At 32.6% G+C, this 22,799-nt stretch overlaps 1 protein-coding gene across 1 annotated transcript in view; it reads left to right on the top strand.

Annotated features, from left to right (window-relative positions):
* Nucleotides 1-22,466: 22,466 nt before the first annotated feature.
* Nucleotides 22,467-22,799, top strand: part of LOC149540932 (protein ACCELERATED CELL DEATH 6-like) — a 32,329-nt gene continuing 31,996 nt past the window's right edge. The window contains exon 1 of the mRNA XM_089802755.1: nucleotides 22,467-22,530. Within this exon, the coding sequence (XP_089658881.1) occupies nucleotides 22,467-22,530 (64 nt within the window). The remainder of the gene's footprint in view (nucleotides 22,531-22,799) is intronic.

Below are 22,799 nucleotides of genomic sequence, written 5' to 3'. Positions count from 1 at the left end.
GGAAGAACAAGTCATTGCTCATGAGTCTAGATTCTAAAAAATTACAAACAAAATTATGCACCCCATAACCTTGAATTAGTAGCAACAGTGCATGCCTTAAAATGTAGAGATATTATTTAATTGGAAAACATTTTTGAGCTTAGATCTGACCATCAAAGTTTAAAATATATATTCACCCAACAGAATCTTAATGCTAGACAAAGAAGATGGTTAGAATTTTCAGCAGATTATGAGTTTGACATAAGCTACATTAAAGGAAAGGAAAAAAAGGTGGTTGATGCCCTAAGCCAGAGAAGACACATCTCGGCTATGACTATGGTAAATTTTAGATTGAGAGACCAAATTTTACAACATTTAGAGCATGATGAATTTTATACAAAAATCAGCATGTCATTTATTAGAGATAAGCAGGATCCCAAGTATTCATATTTTAGCCTAGAAGAAGATGGATAGTTGAGATATCACCACATAATCTATGTGCCAAATCACCCTAAACTACAAAAAATAATTTTAGGTGAATATCACTTAGCCCCATACTCAAGACATCCAAGGGTAAAAAAGATGTTATATAATATAAAACCTTTATATTTCTAGAAGGGAATGAAAAGGGAAATAATCGAGTTTGTAGTAGGTTGTTTAGAATGTCATCAGTACCTAGTAGGTTTTTTGCATCCAAATAAGGTACCTGAGTGGAAGTGGCAGGTAATATCCATCGATTTTGTATAAGGGCTACCTATGACTCAGAATCAACACAACACTATCTTGGTTGTAGTTGATAGATTGACTAAGGTTATACATTTTATACTAGGGAATTTATCTGATGAAGCACCTGAGATTGCTCATAAGTTCATAAATGAAATTTTCAAGTTATACGCGGTTCTAGAGAAAATTATTTCAAATAGGGACGCTAGGATAACTTCCAAATTTTGGCAAACATTATTTATAATTTTGGGCACCAAATTGAATATAATTTTAGCCTATCATCTTGAGAAAGATGATCAGACTGAGCGAGTAAATCAAGTCTTAGAGGATCTCCTAAGGGTGTATTGCATGGATCGACAGTATCAATGGGAAACATACTTACCTTTGGTCAAATTTTCATATAATAACTCATATCAATCTTCAATCAAAATGGCTCATTTTGAGGCTTTGTATGGCCATAAGTGCCGAACTCTAGTAAGTTGGAATTGATTGGAAGATAGGGTCATTGTCAAGCCTGAAATGCTTTAGGAAATGGAAGAACATGTACTTCCGATTCATCAGAGATTGAAAGAAGTGAATGACAGAAAAAAGAGTTATGCTGATGCTAAAAGAACACCCAAAGAGTTCTCAGTAGAGGATAAGGTTTTATTAAGAGTTAAACCTTAGAATAGTACTATTAAGTTTGTCAAGAATGTGAAATTAACCCCCAGATATGTAGGACCTTTTGAGGTTTTGGAGGTTGTTAACCTAGTGGCTTATAGGATTGCTTTACCACTAGCCCTTTCCAAGATGCATAACGTCTTCCATGTGTCTTACCTTAAAATGTTTATTAGTCACCAAGAGCATATAATTGATTGGAAATTATTGTAGGTGCAAGAGCTAGGAGTGGTAGAGGTACAACTGCTCAAAATACTCAAGGTATGTAAGCTACGCTTACAAAACCAAGAAGTAACATAGTGCAAGGTCCAATGGGACTATTACATAGAAGATAATGCCACCTGGGAAGATTATCATGACATTTTTCAAAGATATCCCTACTTTTTCTCTTAAGTTGAAAACTAAACACTTCATTTCTTTATTTCTTTTATTTAACTAATTAAGTTCTATTTTCATTGAGGACAATGAAAAATCTAAGGGGGTGGGTATGTTATATCCCAAATTTTTCCCTAAATTTTTTAACTGATTATAGCTATTGAATCAATTATTTCTTCATGATCATGTGAAAATGAGTTAATTAATATAGCCATTGCTTATTTCTTCATAACAATGTGAAATTGAGTTAGTTAATTATAGACATTGTTTATATATTCATGATCATGTGAAATTGAGTTAGTTAATTTTAGTCATTGTATCAATTTAATTATCATATGAAAGTATGTCAATTAATTATAGCCGTTGTATCAAACTATTTAGGATCATGTGAAATTAAGTCATTTAATTATAGCCATTAAACATATATGATGAGCATGTAAAGTTAGTTATTTTGACATTGATGAAATCCCAAATGGTCACTTGATGATTTTGAATTAGCAATTTATAAATCTTGAGTTGATGTCTTGGCAAGAATGTTGTTTTGAATGATTACAAGATGAAGACTAAAGAGAGAGGGGAAGCATTGCAAAACAAGGTCATCGAAAGGGGATGGTCAATTGGTTCAGTCATTCCAATAATTAGAATTGACAGGTTTGACCTAAAACTATCTTGGCAAGGTTATTAGGGCTTGGCAACATATTTCATGGTTGAACCGCATGAGCTAAAATGTGGAATATTATAATAAAACAATGTAAACTAAATATAAATTCTTACCCTTAAGAATTATCAAATATTAATTATTATCATACGTTCTCAAATATGGTCATATGTAAATAATAATAAAATGATAGCATTTCATTAAAAAATATTAATCCAATGATGCTACCTTATCATTACTTGCATATAAGCATAATTGAGAAAATAAAACAATAATAAAATAATATTAATTTTTTTAAAAATTATTTCATCTTCTTTCCTTCACTATTTCCTCCTTTCTTTCTTTTATTTTTAGCCATTTTGAAAGACTTTCGATTTGGAAATTGTAACTGAAGGTAGCTGTAAGGTTTGGCTCATTCTTTATTATGGATTCCTTAATCATCTATCGGCATTCTTTCCTTCTCTTGGCTTTAAGGTCTTGTAAAAATTCAAACTCCCTGTGAGCATCTTCTAAACTTGTAGAGATAATCCAAATATATAATATTGTGCTTCCAACTGAGTTTTCTTGCTGCGAGTCTCAGCATAAGTTGGCGATTCATCCAATATGCAAGGCTTTACATAGATAATTGTGCAGAGTCACATAAGAGTTTTGATACAATCTACAAATCTATTTTCACCTTTTTTCATGTTAAGTATTGATTATAAATTTATTGCTTTAGCTAATGTTGATGTTCATCGGTTCCCATAGTAATAGCATAAGATGTTATGTCCTTGACTCAAACAAAAAGCTTGCCATATCTCTTTAATCTGTCATTTTCTATTTGAAATATATAACACAATTAAATAAAGTCTAATGATTTCTTTTGTACTAATTTAAGCATATAAGCATGTCATCTTCCTTTATGTGTGAGAAGATAAATTTCTTTGAATTCATTTATGGCTCAAGTCAAGAGTGTACCATTCCAGTATAAAGCAATTACAACCTAATTTGTATATATTATATATTTAATTAAGAGAATACCAAGGAATTCACTAGGAAAAATGCCAAAATATGGTGAAGAAGGTGTGAAGTATCACAGTGAATTTAATATAATAGCACCAAGGAGTCACTAGCTTGATGGCCTGAAATAAGTGAGGAGGTGCAGGGAATCTATAATAAACAAGAATAATTATTAGAATAAGATAATAACACGATAAATAAATAATGCAGTAACTCATGCATATTCCACTCATGAAGTAAGTTATCAAGCTGAGTGGTGGAGATCAAGTTTGATGACCCGCATTTGAAATCCTTGGCCAGGGTGGAATTAGGCAGATTTGCCGAAATAATTGATCTTTATTGATTGTCCAGATGCTTCAGTTATTTTGTTGAATAACTATTGGGACTTCAACCACCTAGATACTCTAATGGTTGGATTAGTGAACATCCCAAGCCTGACCTCGGGGTAGCGAGGGCCATTCTAATAAATTAGAATAAGTGGGGATAAGTAATGGTCCGCAGTTGGGAGGTTAAGCCTATGTCAATGCTTCTCCTCTCACCAAAGCCAGGGCTTGGACAACCAATAAAAGAAGCTTCACAATATTCACTATATGTTCATTTCATTTCTGAATGTTTAGTTATTTCTTTTCAAGATGAAAGTTATTTACTTTTCAATTAGCTTTTACAAATAAATTTACTTAAAATAGATATTTCTTTTCAAGATCATCTATTACTTAATTTCAATTGAATAATTAGAAGTAGTTAAATGATTACATCTAATATTTACTTTCAGTTGAATAAGTTAGTTATTGTTTTTTTTCACATTATGTATTCTTGTTAAATTCAGCAATGTAAATAGATTTTAATTTAGTTTTAATGGCCATTGGAAATCTTAGTCATGTGAATTAGGAAATCAGTTTATTTCTAGATTGAAGCTTGAGTAGGAAAATTGGTAAGTTATAGGTAGCATAATGGCTTATTTTCTTGCTCTATAGTTGGAGTCGTTTGATTTTTCCAGAGGGGCAATTAAATTTCCCACTCCTTCTACCTTCCCAACTATATAGTAGGATGCCGACCATTGACCAATATGAACATATTATTGTCACAAGTGCTTGCCAAAATTTGGATTCTCTAGATCGCTCCCACTCTTATATGAAGTTTCTATGGTGTAAATGCAATGAATGATCTTTGTGACTTCCTTTGATAGGAAAATATGTTTTCCTTTTGCAATATGACTCTTCTTTTCACTGCTAGAGGGACCCCATATTTTTTAGTTTAGATCTTTACAGATGAGGGTCTTTCAACATCAACATAAATTTCTTGAAATGATATTTTCCTTAAACTAATCTCCACCTTGAGTTATTTCTCCCTACACCAGAGTCTGTTGTGATAGAAATTTATTTTTCTTGATTCCTATTTCCTTTGTCAAATTTTCCTTAGATGTTCATAATTAAAAATTTTCCCATATTCTTTACCACCAACATTATTCAAGAATATTAAATATTTCTAGTCAATGATTTCCTTCAATCAACTCCTTTTAAAACATTTACCTTCAAGATGCTTCCAAAATAGTAGTTTATCCCTGAAAATATTATGAAGACCACTCAAATATTAATATCCCATGATATTAGTAAAGTTGGTTTTAATCAAGTTTCAGAACTTGATTCAATGCCATAATTTTCTCTAGATTATTCATTCGTTGCTTCTTATCATGCTCATCTTTTGTAAAAATTTACTTTCTTCAGCAACCGAAAAATCTACTTTCAACTCTGTCTTCCTTTTCCAATAGCCTTATATTCTTGCAAAAATATACTGAAAACTTAAAGGACTGTGAAAGCAAATAGATATTTCCTTTGTGAAAATTATTTACAGATTCTCAATATTAGATAAAACTTCAGTACTCTAGAAGTGAAATTATTATAAGTAGTCCAATGTAAACCCTACAAGCTAGTAGGATACACCACTCTGATACCACTGAAATATCCCAAACTAAATATTTACTTAGTTTCCTTTTTTAGTCAATATATTTAGACTTAAAGATAGGCAAATGTATTACAACACAACAATAGAAACTATAGCTTCTACAATAGATAATAACTCATTCCTTCTCAAAATAAGACTTAGTTTTCAAGCATATGGAAATGTGGTACAAACCAACAGAATGAAACTAGTAATCCTCTATAGAGTTTTCTAATGATTGAAAGAAGCCAAATGGTTATCGCATGTTTTTAGAAGAACCATAGATTTAGATTACTAATGGAGAAGATGCCATGCATTTGTATGACTAGATATTTTCATATTTGTTTTCTTTTTATATTGCAATTGTTGCTCTACTGAACTAAAGACTAACAACAACCAATAAATGTAACCTCATTTGACAATACAAAGGTTGAAAAACTTGATGGTGAATTGATCAATAATTCCATTTACCCTATTTTCTTGTCATGTTTTGTTGCCCATTCTTAGATTAGTTCAACATTAAGAGTTGAAGGAAAGTTATATGTGATCATGTGATAATCAGGAGGATTCCATTTCATTTTGACATTTGTAGTAGAAGTAATTCTATTTACTTTATTCATATATGATTCTACTTCCTCTCTTGTTCATTTCATATCATTCTAGATAGTTTCATTGGGAACTAAAGGATAGATGTGTGTGAATCTATTAGTAACTTGCTGAATTCAATTTCATCCAAGCCTAATAGTCAAAGCAATTCAATTTTCCCCTTATGTGCATTTCTTCTTCTCTTACTTTTTTGCATATAGATGGTTAATACTACATTTAGAATAGAAGTAAGAGTCAAGAATCTCAAGATAGTCTATTATAGTCATTACATTGTGTGTCATAGGTTGTCCAAATCTATTTTGCCTAAATTGTTTGTGCCTTCAATCAATTTGGATATCCTATACTACTTTCAAGTCATGAGCTTATAATGTCAAGATTTTTGATCTCATAAAAATATATTTATTGCATATCATTTCAAATCATAGGGAGTTGTACCTGGTCAATTCAAAGGATAGTGATAGAGTAGATACACTAACCCATTTGTTGGCAAAAATTCTTTTGTCTCTCCAAGCATCGGGTATTAGAGAGTCAAGATTATAAAATCTAATAGGAGGAAAAACTATTAACCAACAAAATGAAATCTAACTAATGGTCTTCACTGAACCTTCTAACCATTCACCATTAAGAACACAATAAATTGTATTCAGTCCTAACTTGACTTTCAATGCCTGTCATGATAGAATAGTGTGCAAAAGAACTCGAAGCATCATTGTTTAACCAAACCAATGTCCAAATAGGCTCTATGGCCCTTTGATAAAATTCCCAATCAATCCCATTTCACTAGATAACTATTATATATATATATATATATATATATATATATATGAATTGCCATTACTGCCTACCATTAGTAGTCTTCAATATAAGAAACAGTCATAAGGCATCATCAAATTGTTGTTAAACCTTATTCCCTCAACCTGTAGCTTAAAGATCTTTAATTGAACCAACTAAACTCTTAATCTACCTAGTGACAAGGAATTCCAATGATCAGAATGAGAGATATACATTTTTTTTTTAGTCATTGATTAGCCTAATGAGGGTTTCAAACTGTCTACAGAAAAATTGCCATATCTCACTCAATACATCATAAAAATGAATGAGAATAGACTCAAATGAAATCTAGTTCAATGTTCTACCTTCCCCAAAGGAGTGTAGGTCTAAGTAAAAATGCACAATAACATAGAGTTTTCTATAATAGTCATAAGATTGCAGAAAACTTGTAACAGTCCAATGCTTGTTTCATTAAAACTCCATCTTATTACATTATCTCCCCTTCAAAAACAGCCTTGAGTTGGAATGCCTCAAATAAAACAACAAAAACTGAAAATAAATTGTTGTTGTAACCATATTTTGAACTACAGATTGGTTATCTTTCAAAACAGTCATTTTTTTTCATTGGCAACTTACAATTTTTGCTTATTACCTACAAAACTTTGGGAAACCACCCTGAATGATATCTAATCACCAAAACATATCTAGATGAGGTAAAGTGGACATTTGAACAGGTTTATACATATTTGATTCCTCATTTTATAATTTTGACAACATTAGACAACCTTGACAACTTACTGACAACTTTGTGTCATAAACACATAGTGTGTCCACTCACATATTCTGAGAACAAAACACTACATAATGCTCCATAGGACCTCATTTGATGAAAATCAAGATATATCTTGAAATTTTCCTCATGAAGGCATCAATGTTCTAGGGAGCCCTTGCACTATACACCTAGGGGAAATGAAATTCAAGTCTCGTGAGTAAGGACTTGGGAAAAACTTGTGCTTAATCTTCCTTTGTTCTATTCTCCAAATGTTTCTTTCATCTGGTATGCCTTTCCAATGTACAAGGTACTAGAAATGTGCATCAACTTTGGAAGTTGCAGCATATTTATAGTTTATCTTCACCCTTGGTCTTCCTACCCTCCTGCATAGGTACTTGGATCTGTCAAAGAAAATCTTCTGATTTTCCCAATTTGATTCTCTTGATACTTGCATTGAAACAAATATAATTACAAATTCTTTAATAAAAACAATTGGATTAGTATCAATGAAATCTACATTTTTCTTCTCAATTCCACTTGATGACTCCTACCATTCCTTACCAACAACTTGATTACTATTAGTAACCTTGACCCTTATTTGTTTTTTTTCCTTCACCCTTACCTCAGCTTGTTTAATTCCAAATTTTCCATACCATCTCTCTCTATGGCTGCAAATATTGTCCACAAATTTGATTTTTTATCTCTAATTGTTGTCCTTGTTAAAATAGATAACACAAATAAACACAACACTAAGTTACTCTGGAAACCCCTCCAACTTAAGGGGAGAAAACCAGCTACACCAAATATCATGTTATTGAATAGTAATAGTAGTAAAAAACAATAATGTGTCCTCTAATTTTGTAGATCCACTTAAAGAATTAATACATAGAATGACTCAATACTCATGAACCTCTCAAAACAATCCCCAATAACAATGAATACTACACACCTAAAAAACACTATTCAGATTACACTTGATGATAAATACTTAGAACATATAGAAAGCTTACTACTCAACATGTATAAAAAGATTAATACTTGGAGCATGTACAATAATCACTTCCCAAAATGCATGTAAAAATCAAAGATGAGAACAATCTTTCTAACTATTGTCTATAGAAAAATATGATGCCTTCACAAAAAAATAGTTCTGATATGTTTTGTCTCTTGAAACACTTATTCATGGAGTCACTCAACATGATGTTGTCATAGAGTCTCTCAACATGACATCCATCATGGGTATTCCCATGTGTGAAATAAGTAATAACTCAATCTCAGAGGCAACCAAGTGCATTCACCACATATTTATTTATCAAAATATACATCACAAGGGATTTTACATTTTATTTTTCCATCTCAGAGAAATATGCATTATGGAAAGTAGCAAGAATCTCCAATGTTGAGACTCTCAACAAGAGAAACATTCCCTACAACACCAAGCTTATCTTGAAAATATGTAAATTTCACTTTGGAAAGTGGCTTTATGAGAATGTAAGCTCTTTGTTCATTAGTACAAATGTAATTGTGTTTGAGTTGCTCTCCTTAGAACCATATCTCTTAATTAATGAATATTTGATCTCTGTATGTTTTTTTCTATCATGAAATATTGGATTAACAAAAAACTTCACAAAACTTTGATTATCACAATGAATCATAGTTGTTTCCAAAGTCTAAACAAACAATCCCGCAAGAAGTTTTTAGAGCTACACTACTCTTGAGCTGCTACACAAGCTACAATATATTCAACTTCAGTAGTACTTTCAGTCACACTTGACTGTTTCCTATTGCACTAAGAAATCATGATAGATCCTAAGCTGAAACAACAACCAAAAGTACTCTTCTTGCTAGTTATACTCCTAGTGCAATCAAAATCAGAGTAACCATATGATTTTAGATTTGCACAAGAAGTGTATCTAGGTCATATCCCATTGTACCACACAATTATCTCAAGATATGCTTTTCTACAACAAGATGATTATGTCTAGCCTCACACAAGAACTAATTGAGTACTAATAGCATAGAAACTATCTGGTCTAGTATTGACTAGATACATCAATGATCCAATCAATTGTCACACAAGAACTGACTGCGTATTAATAGCATAGAAACTATCTGGTCTAGTTTTGACTAAATACATCAATGATCCAATCAATTGTCTATACTTGGTTGGATCTAGTAAATTTAAACTAGCTACACAATCAGTCAACTTCAAATTTGTTTCCATACTCGTTGACATGGACTTTCAATCCAACATACCATCTCTCTTCAAAATGTCTATAGAGTTTTCCCCTTGAGTAAGAATAATTTCAATAGGCCTTTTCCACGCATCGAATCCTAGAAATTTGTGCATAAGATTGAGATCCTTCATCTCAAAATCATAAGCTGAATCTTTCTTACATTTGACAATGAGATTATCTTCCCTAGTTTGAAATAAATTGTCAACATAAAGATATAAAATCAAAGCTTTACAATCAACTACCTTGAAGTAAAGATTTGGATCTGCATCATTCTTGGAGAATTCCAAGCTCATTAAGTATTGATCAATCCTTTCATACCATGCGTGTGGTGCTTGCTTAAGTCCATACAAGGCATTTTTAAATTTGCATACATGATATTCCTTCCCATGAATCACAAAATGATCTAGTTGCTCAATAAACACTTCTTTAGTCACACCTTAAGAAATGTAGTCTTTACATCCATTTGATGCAATGTCTAGCTTGAGAAAATGTCTCCTCATTATCTATAACTTCCTTTTGAGGGAAACCTCTTGCCACAAATCTTGCTTTATACTTTTCAATACTCGCATCAACTACATTGTTGATTTTGAACAACCACTTGGAAGATGAAAATGAGTTTTCTTTAGGCCTTGGAACAACATGTCAAACATCATTCTTGATGATAGATTGATATTCTTCAATCATAGACTCTCTCCATACCCATTGATTTGAGGCTTCCTCAAAACTTGAAGCCTTAGACTCAATGATATGAGTCATTAGTGCAACAGAGCCTAAAAACTTATGTCATCTTTTGCTTTCTCTAAAGGTTCCATGAGGAGCTACATATTTCTGAACTTTTTTCATAGTATGTCTAGCCCATAAAGGCTATTTTCTATCTAAGGAAATATTACTTGGTCCATTTTTTGGTTCTATGGGATCAATTGGATCAGTAGAATCCTTTTGAATCTTAGAAGGAGAATCAAAAGTCATGTTCATATCATGAGATTTTTCTTGTTCCTCCCTATCTATGTCCACAAAAGACCCTTTTGATCTTTTGAAAGCTACTTCTTCAAATGATACATCCTTGCTGATCTCAATATATTTTTGTCTTGTAATGTAGATCTTGTATAGAAGACTCACTATAAGCAAAAAAAATTCCTTTCTTGTCTTAAGGTTCTTGTTGATGCATCTTTTATGACCTACCAAACAATAGAATAAAATACTAAAATATCTTATCCCCTCTTGAAAAAAGTCTTGTGTATGCTAAGATTGTAAGAAGATCATACAATGACTCCAAGGTTCCTTCAATGTCAATTCTTGACTATGGATAAGCTCAATGGTTGATGTGATTTTCTAATGATCACAAGGGGCCTTATGTATGTTTACTCATATTCATTTCAAGCCACATTGGATGTGGGAGCTATTCAAAGGTTTTGTAATGTTTTTTGGATTTTTACAAAAGATGCAAAAATAAAATGGGAAATAGTTTAGAAATTCTATTCTACTCCTAAGAGAAGTGATGAAAATAGGTGGTATTTTGGTGGACAAAATCATTAATTTACCAAGACTCACTTCACTAAGTTATACTACAACTCTGAGTGCACTAGTGCAATCTTCAAGGGTTATGCAAAAGATTTTCAAACCACCACATACACCATCATAAAGAACAATGTATATGAATGATAGAAGTTAAACATATTCATGAAAGGGGTCCAAGCTAACTTTGCACAATGGTTTAGAATCACTAAAATGTTAAAAGTATGGACCAAAGGAATTCATCAATACACCATAATCTTCTCCATTGCAATCACAACACTTTAACTAAACTAAACTTAATCTAAATGAGGGAATTTAAGAGAATAAGAAAGCACCAAGACACGTCAAGTATTCACCAAGTTTCAATGAAAACTCACTTATCTCAATAGCTCATAGCAAAAATCTTAGAAAATCCTCCCTTTACAAATGAGTGAGGCCTTAATATAGGTCCTTGATTACAATAGACGACCCGGATGATCACAGCAACCGATGGCCTAGATCATGCCATATCAACCCTAATTAGGGTTAGAGAAAAGAAAAGGAATCTATATTAATATAATAAGAAACCCACTACCATAGTGGGTAACAAATTCCCACTATGCATGATTGCACAGAAAGAGAGTGGAGTGTAATAAATATCCACTGTGCATATCCATTACTTGATAAATGCTTAGTCTTCCTTGAATAAATTATTCTTGATTCCATTCTTTGAATGCATAGAATTTTAACTTGGAGACTTTAATTTTTCATCAAAGATAATTGGATGCCATGAAATGATGATGGAGGCTATGTAAGCTGGAGTCCTTTCCAACTGCATCATTTTATAATTAAGATCCATCTTTGACTAACTTTTTTGAAATTCTCTCTTCAAACACTTTCGTCTTCCATGTACTTGCTTGGGAATTTATCTCCGTAAAATGGATTGGAATCCCTTGCTGATGATTATGCCACTTTAGAATTTCTTCATATTGAACTTCCATTGCCATGCTCTTGTATTTTTGAATTTGAACTTTGATTATTGAACTTTGAATGTTTGGGACCGAATCACTCAGTATTTCGATGTCTTTGATGCTAGAACTAGAATTTGGGACTTGAGCGTCTTTCTTGAATTTCTAGAACTAGAGATTTCTCCTCCTTTCACTTCAAATGCATTAAATTCATTGTTACACCTTTTCTTATTTTTTTGAGGAATTCTCCCTTTTTGTTTATCATCATCAATCACTTTCTAGTCATGGGTGCACACTTGAAGAGGGTGAAATTTGAGATGTGGAGGAGAAATTTTCTAATACTTAATCATTTTTCATTTTTATATGAAGGAGAAATTTCAAACACTTTGCCACTTTTCTTCCACGAAGGAGCCATTTTTCTCTTCCACAAAGGCAACAATTTTCAAAACTTATCATTTTTTCTTCCATTCAGGAGAAATTTTCCATCACCTAGCCAATTTTTCTTCCATGAAGGAGATATTTTCCAACATATAACCATTTTTTCTTCCATGAAGGAGAAAATTTCCAACACTTACCCATTTTTTCTTCCATGAAGGAGTAATTTCACACTTAGCCATTTTTTCTTCCATGAAGGAGGAATTTTCAACACTTAGCCCTTTTTTCTTTCGTGAAGGAGGAATTTCTAAAACTTGGCAATTTTTTTTGAGGAATTTTCAACACTTAGCCATTTTTTCTTCCACGAACGAGGAATTTTCCAACACTTAGTTGTTTTTTCTTTTATGAAGGAAAAATTTCCAATACTTGGCAATTATTTTGAAGATTTCTAGTTTTCTTGTGGGCAGAAATTTTGAGTGGCTATGGATTTTGTCTGTGATGGAACATCATGGAAGAATTCCACAGTAACCATTTGTCTCCAAGGCAAGACCTTTTGAGTGATCATGAATTTTTTCCTAATGGAAGAATTCTGCAACAACCATTTTTCTCCAAGGTGGGATTTTTTAAGTGGTCATGGATTTTGTTTGTGATGGAAGAATTCCATGATAACCATTTTTCTCCAAGGTGGGATTTTTTAAGTGGTCATGGATTTTTTCCATGATGGAAGAATTTTGCAACAACCATTTTTCTCTAAGGAATAATTTTTTGAGTGATCATGGATTTTGTCCATGATGGTCGAATTCTGCAACAACCATTTTTTCTCCAAGGCAGGATTTTTCCCATGATGGAAGAATTCTGTAACAACTATTTTTCCTGATGTTTTCATGCGTTTCCACTTTTGGATATTTGAAGGGTGATTCTAGACTTAACCATTTTCTGATTAGCTATCTTTCTTGCTCAATTTTTTGGATATAGAAATAGATACCTTTTTTTCTCTTTGTCAGCCAGAGCTAACTTGTTGTAATAACCCTTACCTGCCTATAACTTGAGCAATTCCATTTTTCACTAAATTTTCACTAGTTATTCTTCACAAATAAGATGTTTGGCATTTTCTCAAACATTTGGCACATAGTTGGTCAATGTTGCATTTATGGTATTTGGAATATACTTCTTTTTTGAGTTTTGGTATATATGATTTGTAAATTGGATATTTTCAAATGTAAATACTAAAACTAAATGCTAACTGAAATCATTACTCGTGTAATAGCTATGCGAGCATCAAATTCCAATTATTTTCAATGTTGAGACTAACTCTTCTGAATCACAATAGCTAATATTGATAATCAAACTAATTACAATGATTAACATTTATAACGCTCATATCTTTTTCTTGTTTGATGTATTTCTCCTCACAGACTAGGAATTTCAGATTAAAAAAGATCAGAACAAATTTACATTACAGTAACAACTAAAACCTATAGTTTTAAATTTACTTTTCTTGTAAATTGGTATCTTCTAACTATCCTATTATTTTTCTATGCCCCTTTGTAGGCTTAGGATTGGAAATTCCATCAATAAAGGGAGAGAAGATGGTTATTTTTATAATTTTATATGAAATGCGACATATAGAGTGCCATATTTAATGTTCTACTAGAGATGCTGATGTAAAAATAGTATTTTTATCTAGAAACTTGGGAAAGTTCTCTCTTACAGTATTATGCACACTAGTTACTCTAGTATTTATTTATTGTGTAGTAGTAGCGTGTAGTAATGATATTTATATATTATGATGGTTTTGTATATGGTATAATAATAACTTATCTAGATAGTGAAATCTTATACTATTATAATATTTGCATTTTGATGGAAATGGTTATCCATCTCTTTATCAAAGCACAAGTAATAGTAAACGAAGATAATTTACATATTGATACATTCTTAAGGTTGGTTATTATTTCTTTATTAGTTCTATTATCAATGGACAAAAGAAAGCTCAACATAAGTAAATTAGTCATGACTAATTTTAAAATTTACTTTGATTAGTTCCATGTGCAGAAATAAAAGTTTTTAATTAGGTGGAGAAATTGTTATTGAGTAGAGAATTTTCTCCTACTTCTGAGAGAACAACTCTCTATTATGATAAGAATGCCCATCTCTATGAAAGAGTGCAATAGAATATAAAAGTGAAAAATCAAAACCAAAAAAAATGGAAAAAGCTTAGATAAGACTTGAAAAAAAATCTGTCTAGAATTCTTCTAGAAGCTTAGATAGCCACTTCATCTTTCAATTTTGAACATTCATATATATAGATCAATAGTTTAGATGTGCTTTGCTACCATTAATAAAAGCTTGGACAGCCACTTCATCTTTCAATTTTCAACATTCATATATAGACCTATAGTGTATATGTGCTTTGCTACCATTAATAAAATTTGGGGGGAGAAATTTTGATTATGAAAGGAAAAAGAATAAAATCAAAATATAACCATCAAAAAATTATTAGTTGCAGGGGGTGGATCAAAAAAAAGAGAACTTGGGTGTCACAAGCTGTTGAATTTAGAGGAGTATTTTTGTCTATTGAGGACAATGATAGCAGGTAACACTATTAGTGAAATATTAGCATAATGTGTTAACAAGTGTCACATAATGATATTAAATCCTAATTGAAAATTGCACCTTTTAAGGGCGCAAGGGCTACAGTAATAGTGTTTTGTTAAATGATGTCATTTTATTTATGATGTAGAAAATGTAACACTCAGCTAAGGGATCCTAAAGAATTAACCTAAAGTTTTACTAAGTTTGCCAAACATTTTTTTTTTTGAAACAAGAAAGATAAAACATACACATCAAACATAAAGTAGTAAAAGCACTGATATACAATCATCTATAAGCATACATAATAGGTTACATTTCTTAAGGATCCCATGATGTCGAATCACATTTAAAATTAATTTAATACTAAGTCCATCCAATACAATATCCATATGAAAGAATAGTAGAAAGTCCAATGTCCATTTAAATAATATACATTTATTACGAATGCCTCTTGGAAAATTAAATTCGAAATGCTTGATGAGACCAAATATTGCTTTTATTTCATAATAGTTTTAAAACACATTGTTGATACTCTATTTTATTTCTGTCAAAACATTTGTGGACCTATGTTTACTGAATCTATGATATATCTATGGGTAGAAACTATGCCATCTTTTGCTAGTATTATATATATTATGTAGTATTTCATATAGTTATCAAAATGTGTATTCTTATATTTAAATTTAATTAGATAAATGTTTATTTGCAAACATGTCTTTATATTTCAACTAACCTATTAATGAAGACTGAAAGATGATTGGAAGAATTCAAAAGATGAGCACCAATAACATTCAAGAGAAGAGAACGCTAAGGAGTAGCCACGGTGGAGGAAAGTTGTAGTAGTTCCAAAAGACATGGTAGCGAGTAAGGAGGAGCTATGAAGACTTATTGCCTTCTCTACATTTATTCCATGGTGAGCGGATGTTCAGACTTTATTGTTCTCACCTTAAGCCATTATTTTTTCTTCCTGCCTTGAGTTGTTATTTTCCTTCTCTCTCTCCTACAGATTTAAAGGTATGTCATTTAATTTTTTTTTATTGAATAAGTGTTGATCTCTTATAAATAGGAATCGAACCAAATGTGTTAGTTTAGCCAATTGGAAGAAAGAGTTTATGAGAATAGACTGTTAACTTTTACAGTTGTGTTTTTACAGTTTTGTATTATGTAATGAATTTCTGAAACCTAATGAAATAGTTTTTTGGCTTCTATCTTGTGTTAGTAGTTTAGTAAAGCCGACTAAGGGGGTCCACTTGGAAGGTGGATTAGATTAGGATAGAACAGATTTATTTCCAAGCATTCTTAGTATTGCAAGTAGAAGTTGCAAGTTCCTTCCTGTAGCATATGTAAGAATAGTTATAGTGGATGTACTAAGTTGGAATATTTGTTATCCTTTATTGTATTTTTAGTATTCATAGAGTTAAGTGTGTTAGTTTCCTACAACAATAGTGTATGTTCTTTTCCTTGTATTTTACTTTCCTATAGCATAAGCTTAGTGACTCATTAAGAGACCTAGTGCACATATTGTGCAAACCATTTCAAGTATACATCCCTAGGTTAACAAGATTAAATGCACCTCATAGTAGTAAAATTGTCCTTAGTTTGAATATATTATTCCTAAGCATTGCCCAGAGCATGACTATGATACATCTATTGTGAGGTGGACCATTTTTGGCATTGTTGCCAATGATGGTGTCGAGCTAGGAGCATTTTTGAGTCATAGTTCTTAGATAAAGTTTTTTAGAAATCTCTAGCTTTAAGTTTCTTTCACTAGTGCGAAAAATTTAATTGCATGCATCAAAGAGGAAGATGAGATGAATATGGTAGATTTCTTCCATGGGAGTCTATTAATTTGAATGAAGAAATTGAAGAAGAAGAAGTTGAGTTACCTTTTGAAGAAACAAGCCCTATTTTTCCCACAACATCATCATCAAGAGCTGAACCAATAGATACAAGTGGTCTTCAACCTTTCACTAAAGTATTGGCCAGTTTTCTTGATAACACTACTCTAAATCCCAATGTCCCTTTTTAGAAGCAACCTCATAATCTAATACCTCCAGTCATGGCATAACCTACTTTTCCATTTCCTCTCCCAAGCCTTGCAATTACTAATAATCTCAAGAATATACCTATAGTTACGCTTCCAAAGTTCTATGGCCTTGCAACCGAAGACTGTGATACTTTCTTGTTTGAATTTGACATACCTTTTTGTAGTTTTGACTACAACACTAATGCCCATAAGCTCAAATTATTTCCAGCAACATTGAAAGAATCAGCTCTATGATGGTTCATGGGCTTAGGAGCCAATGCAGCAGGAAGTTGGGATGAAATGCAAACCTTGTTTCTAGATAAGTACAAAGAGTATTGAAAAGCATCTAGTTCAAGAGGAGATGATGTCTTCAGGATATCTTAGGAGGAAGAAACATTCGAAGACTATGTTTCACATTTCTTATTTACACTGTAGAAGAACCCTTAGCATGTGTTGTCTGAGGATTCACAAAAGCTAGTCTTTCTAAGAGGTGTAGATGATGACTGTCTAAAAGCACTAGATCTGATGGCTAGTGGTGATGTATATCAAGCTTCCTAGTAGGACCTTAAGAAGATTTGTCAAAACTATTCAAGGTTAGCCATGAAGAAAGGTTGAGGACCTCATTCTAAAGTCACTAAAGGTATTAGTCAAGGCATTTCAAAGCTTGAGATATCTAACCTACTACCAGATTTCAAACAAGACATCATCAATGATGTCACTACACATCTTGACACAATGACTACAAAGAAGAAGTATGCAAAAGTTGAGTCACAACTAGCTAAATACTACCCTCATTGCTGGAAGCAAAAGAAGGATTGCCAATATAAATTGGTCACAAGCATGGAGAACCAACATCTTCCAACCGAGTATGTCAAGATAGATGGAGATGATGAGCAAGTATTCTTTGTTGCTCAATGCCAACCATGGGCCCAATGTCAAGGTATTCCTTAGGACCCTTTACAAAATTCAAATTCATATGGTAATCAATGGCAAAACCATAATCGCCAAGGTCCTCCATAAAATTAACCCAATTGGAACAATGCTAGGCAAAACAACCCACAACAATCGCAATGGCCTCAAAATTCTCAACCACGTTGGCCTAACCAATGTCAAAACCAATAGAACTACTTGCAAAACCAATAGAACCAATGCAAACCACCCCAAGGGAATTGGTAGGCTACAAACCAATGGAGGGGATCTCAATAATGGCCTAACCAAAATACTGGTGCTCCACAATTAACACCTCTAGTTTAGAAACTTTCTCTAATGCCACCACCTAAAAATCCTAGACCTCAAAAGAAAACACAATTACCTACACAACCTCAGCCAAACCCAAATAGTCAATAGCTACAACAGCCCATGTATAGTGTTGATGCTCAGAAATATCCTACTTACACTTTGGGTGTCACAGATATATACCTAAGATTTGGTACAACTTTACTAGTGCCTAAATTGCCTCTTATAACTGAAATACTAGACCCTCTTGTAGCATCAGAACCCTTAGTTACTAAAATAGTTGACCAATCTAATGTTACTATGTCAACCCAAGCTCAACTAGCTCTGGAACCTCCTTTTCCTAAAAAGATGATACAAAAGAAACCTAAACAAATAGAGGAACACCCTTTTAATATTGTTGACTAGCTAAAAAATATACATGTCCAAATACTCCTATTCCAAGTCATTAAAGATGTTCCATTTTATGGAAAAGCCATTAGAAAAGCCTACTTGAAGAAGCCTGGAAGGAAGAAAAAGGACCCCACCATACTCAATATTGTGGGACAATTGGTTGATATCATGTTAGGGAAATTGATCACACCAAAATATTATGATCCAAGAAGTCCAATAGTGAATGTTAGTATAAATGGTCGATTCATTAAAAATGTTTTAATTGATCTTAGAGCAGCTATAAATGTTATGACCAAGGATACTATGAAGAAGTTGAAAATAGGACTAAAAGCTACACCAACAATTCTATAACTTGCAGATAGTTCTACTGTTGCCCCTGATGGGATGATAGAAAATATAGTTGTCACCTTAGATTCTCTAGAAATCTTGCAGACTTCATGATTTTAATCCCCAAAGTTAATCTATTTGGTTGCCCTATTATCCTAGGTAGACCATGGTTAGCCACAACTGATGCAAATATAAGTTGCAAATCAAGGATTATGACCATCTAAAATGGCCAAGCAACAAAGAAATCTGATTTATATCCTCCAATCCAACCATTACCAGATTTAAGCACATCTATTTGGCTAGATTTAGGGGATGAAGAAGAAGAGTTACACTCTATAGTATAGCTCATGATGTTACATAGATAGTCTTTTCTAAAATTGCACGAGGAAGATTTAGTACTTCAGAGTATCCTCACTAACAGTTGTGTGGTAGAAAAAGATGTATCTAAAAGTTCTATGTTGGAATTAATCACATATGAGGAATGTGATAAGAATTGTACTTTGCTCAAAGAACCTAATATTCTTTATCCAATCTTACTGTGTCAATTAGAAGAAAGTACAATCTCTGAAGCTACTATGATAGAGTCCACCACTATTGTTGAATTGACTAAAGGTCATAATCTCCATGTTAATCCCAAATTAACACCCACATAGATGGAATAGTTAAAAGAATTTCTTCAAAGGAATGAAAAGGCCTTTGCATGGGACTATAGTGATATGAAAGGGTTGAGTCCTACACTATGCACCCATAGGATATACATCAATGAAGGTTGTCTACCACTCTATCAACCCCAAAGAAGGATAAATCCAAGTCTTAGAGAAATAGTTAAAACTGAATTGCAAAAATTGCTTGATGTTGGTTTTATTTATCCTATATCTAATAGTAGATGGGTGTAAACCCTAGTCATAGTGCCTAAAAATGGATAAAAATGGATAATTTGTGTAGATTATAGAGAATTGAACAAGGGGACCAAAAAGGATCACTTTCCTTTACCATTTATAGACCAAGTTCTGGACACACTAGCTGGAAAGAAGTATTTATCTTTCCTAGATGGGTATAGTGGTTATAACCAAATTAGTATTGCTCCTAAAGAGCAAGACAAAACCACATTGACATGTCCATGGGGCACTTTTGCATACTCTATTTTACCATTTGGTCTATGTAATGCTCCTGCAACATTCCAACAAATAGTTATTAGCATTTTTGTTGATATATCACATGATTGTATGGAAATATACATCGATGACTTCACAACATTTGAAGTCACTTTTGAAGAAGCAATGGCGAATCTTGAAAAGGTTTTGGTAAGGTGTCAAGAACATAATTTGGCATTTAATAGTGAAAAAAATTTCATGCTCATGCAAGAAGGCATGGTACTTGGTCATTTCATATCAGTTGTAGGAATACAAGTGGATCTAGCTAAGATAGAGATAATTCAAACATTGCCCATACCTAAAAAATCAAAAGATGTAAGATCTTTTCTAGGTCATGCTAGATATTATAGAGGTTTCATAAAAGATTTCAGCAAAATAGCTAGTCCCTTGTATAAATTACTCACAAAAGAAGCTCAATTTAGTTGGACATCTGAATGTGATGCAACCTTCCTATAGCTTAAGAAACTTCTAACTACAACCCTAGTTTGACAAGGCCATGATTGACCTTTTCACATATATACATATGCCTCTAATTATGCCATAGGTGCAGTCCTAGCACACCAATCCAAAAATCTTGAAAATTTAATCTATTATATCAGCAAGAGCCTTCATGGACTAGAATTAAACTACACAGTGATAGAAAAAGAATTGTTACCATTAGTTTATGCCCTAAACAAATTTTGGCATTACATAACTGGTTGTTCCATATTTTTTCATACTTATCATGCAACAATTAAATATCACATGAATAAACCTTCTATAATAGGCAAATTAGCAAGATGGTTACTATTGTTGCAAGAGTTTGATATAACTATTGTTGATAAGCTTGGAAAAGCCAATGTTGTAGCTGATTATTTATCATGAATCCATCATGATGATACTAACACTACTTTGGTAGATGATGCATTTCCAGATGAACATTTATTTCATATTGCTGTTCAAACTCCATGGTATGCAGATATTTCTAACTACATTGCAGCCAATAAAATACTAGAACATTTTTCTTACAAGGAAAAGAAGCTACTTGTAGAGAAAAGTTTCCATTTCTCCTGAATAGGTAATATCTTGTTCTACATTGGACCTGATCAAGTTATGAGAAGATGTATGAGAGAAGATGAGACATATGATATTCTACATGCATGTCATAATGAACCATGTAGAGGACACTTTGTAGAAAAAAGAATAGCCTTGAAAATCTTGACAACTAGTTACTATTGGCCTACACTTCACAAAGATGTAGCCAACTATACAAGAAAGTGTGACAAGTGTCAAAGGATGGGCTGACCAACAAGAACAAATGAAATGCCTCTTAATACTTAGATGGCATTAACACCATTTGACAAATGGGGCATGGACTTCATTGGTCCAATTGATCCTTTATCCAATGGGAAATCCTATATTCTTGTATGCACTAATTACCTGACAAAATAGATTGAAGTCAAGGCCATGAGGCATGCTCATGATTAAAAAGTCACTAAATTTCTATATGAAGAAATTTTTACTCAATATGGTGTACCCAAAGAGCTAGTCAATGACCAAGGTGCACAATTTACCTCTAATCTAATCTCAGAGTTGATGAAATAGTATAACATCAAGCACTAGAAATCTAGTCCATATCATCCTAGAGCTAATGGACAAGTAGAGGTCACAAACCATGAACTGGAGAACATCTTAACAAAAACAATTCATCTACATCATAGGGATTCGACTAGTAGATTACAAGAAGTTGTTTGGGCTTACAAAATAACTTGGAAGACTACAACAAGATTTACACCATTTGAGCTCCTATATGGATAGGTAGCAATACTTCTAATTGAATTTGAACATAAAACTCTACGGACAACATTGGCATCGGATATTGAACTTCTTGTAGCACAAAGAGAATGTCTTCTACATCTTGATTCTCTAGATGAAATGCACAAAGCTGCTTTGAAATGCATTGAAATGATATAGAAACAAAGGAAACAATGGTATGACTCTCATATTATAAGTAAACAATTTCAAGTTGGTGACTAGGCATTACTATATGATTCCTAATTTAAAGATATGCCAGGAAAGCTATAGACAAGATGGCCAGGACCATATGAGATTAGTCATGTCTTTGATAATGGAGCCATTCAACTGACTACCATTGATCCAGTACCTTCCAAATTATTAGTCAATGGGCATAGACTCAAATTATATAAATGGCCCCAAACCAAAGAGGACTTCCTGCAGCAGTTTCAGCAAGCGGATTCAAATACACATCAGGTAACTCTTCCTACAATCAAAGGTATCAACCTTTCGAATGTTTCTCTTCAACATTAATTTCTTTGTGTATGTTCATAATAAAGACTTTATGTTCACATTAATTTCACTTTTCATTCACTTTCTCCTTCCATCTCATCTCTTTACCTTCCACCCATCCACCTCATCTCATTTCTTTATCTTCCATCCACCCACTTTCTACATCATCAATTTCTCATGTTTTCAATAAACCCCACTAGATGATGAGAAAAACTACTAATGCTAATATCACT

This window comes from Cupressus sempervirens, chromosome 9 (genome assembly GCF_028749045.1).
Source record: "Cupressus sempervirens isolate cs-2001-9-10 chromosome 9, ASM2874904v1, whole genome shotgun sequence".
Classification (NCBI taxonomy): Eukaryota; Viridiplantae; Streptophyta; class Pinopsida; order Cupressales; family Cupressaceae; genus Cupressus; species Cupressus sempervirens.
The sequence above is the reverse complement of the archived record's forward strand: the minus strand, read 5'-3'. Positions and strand labels throughout refer to the sequence as shown.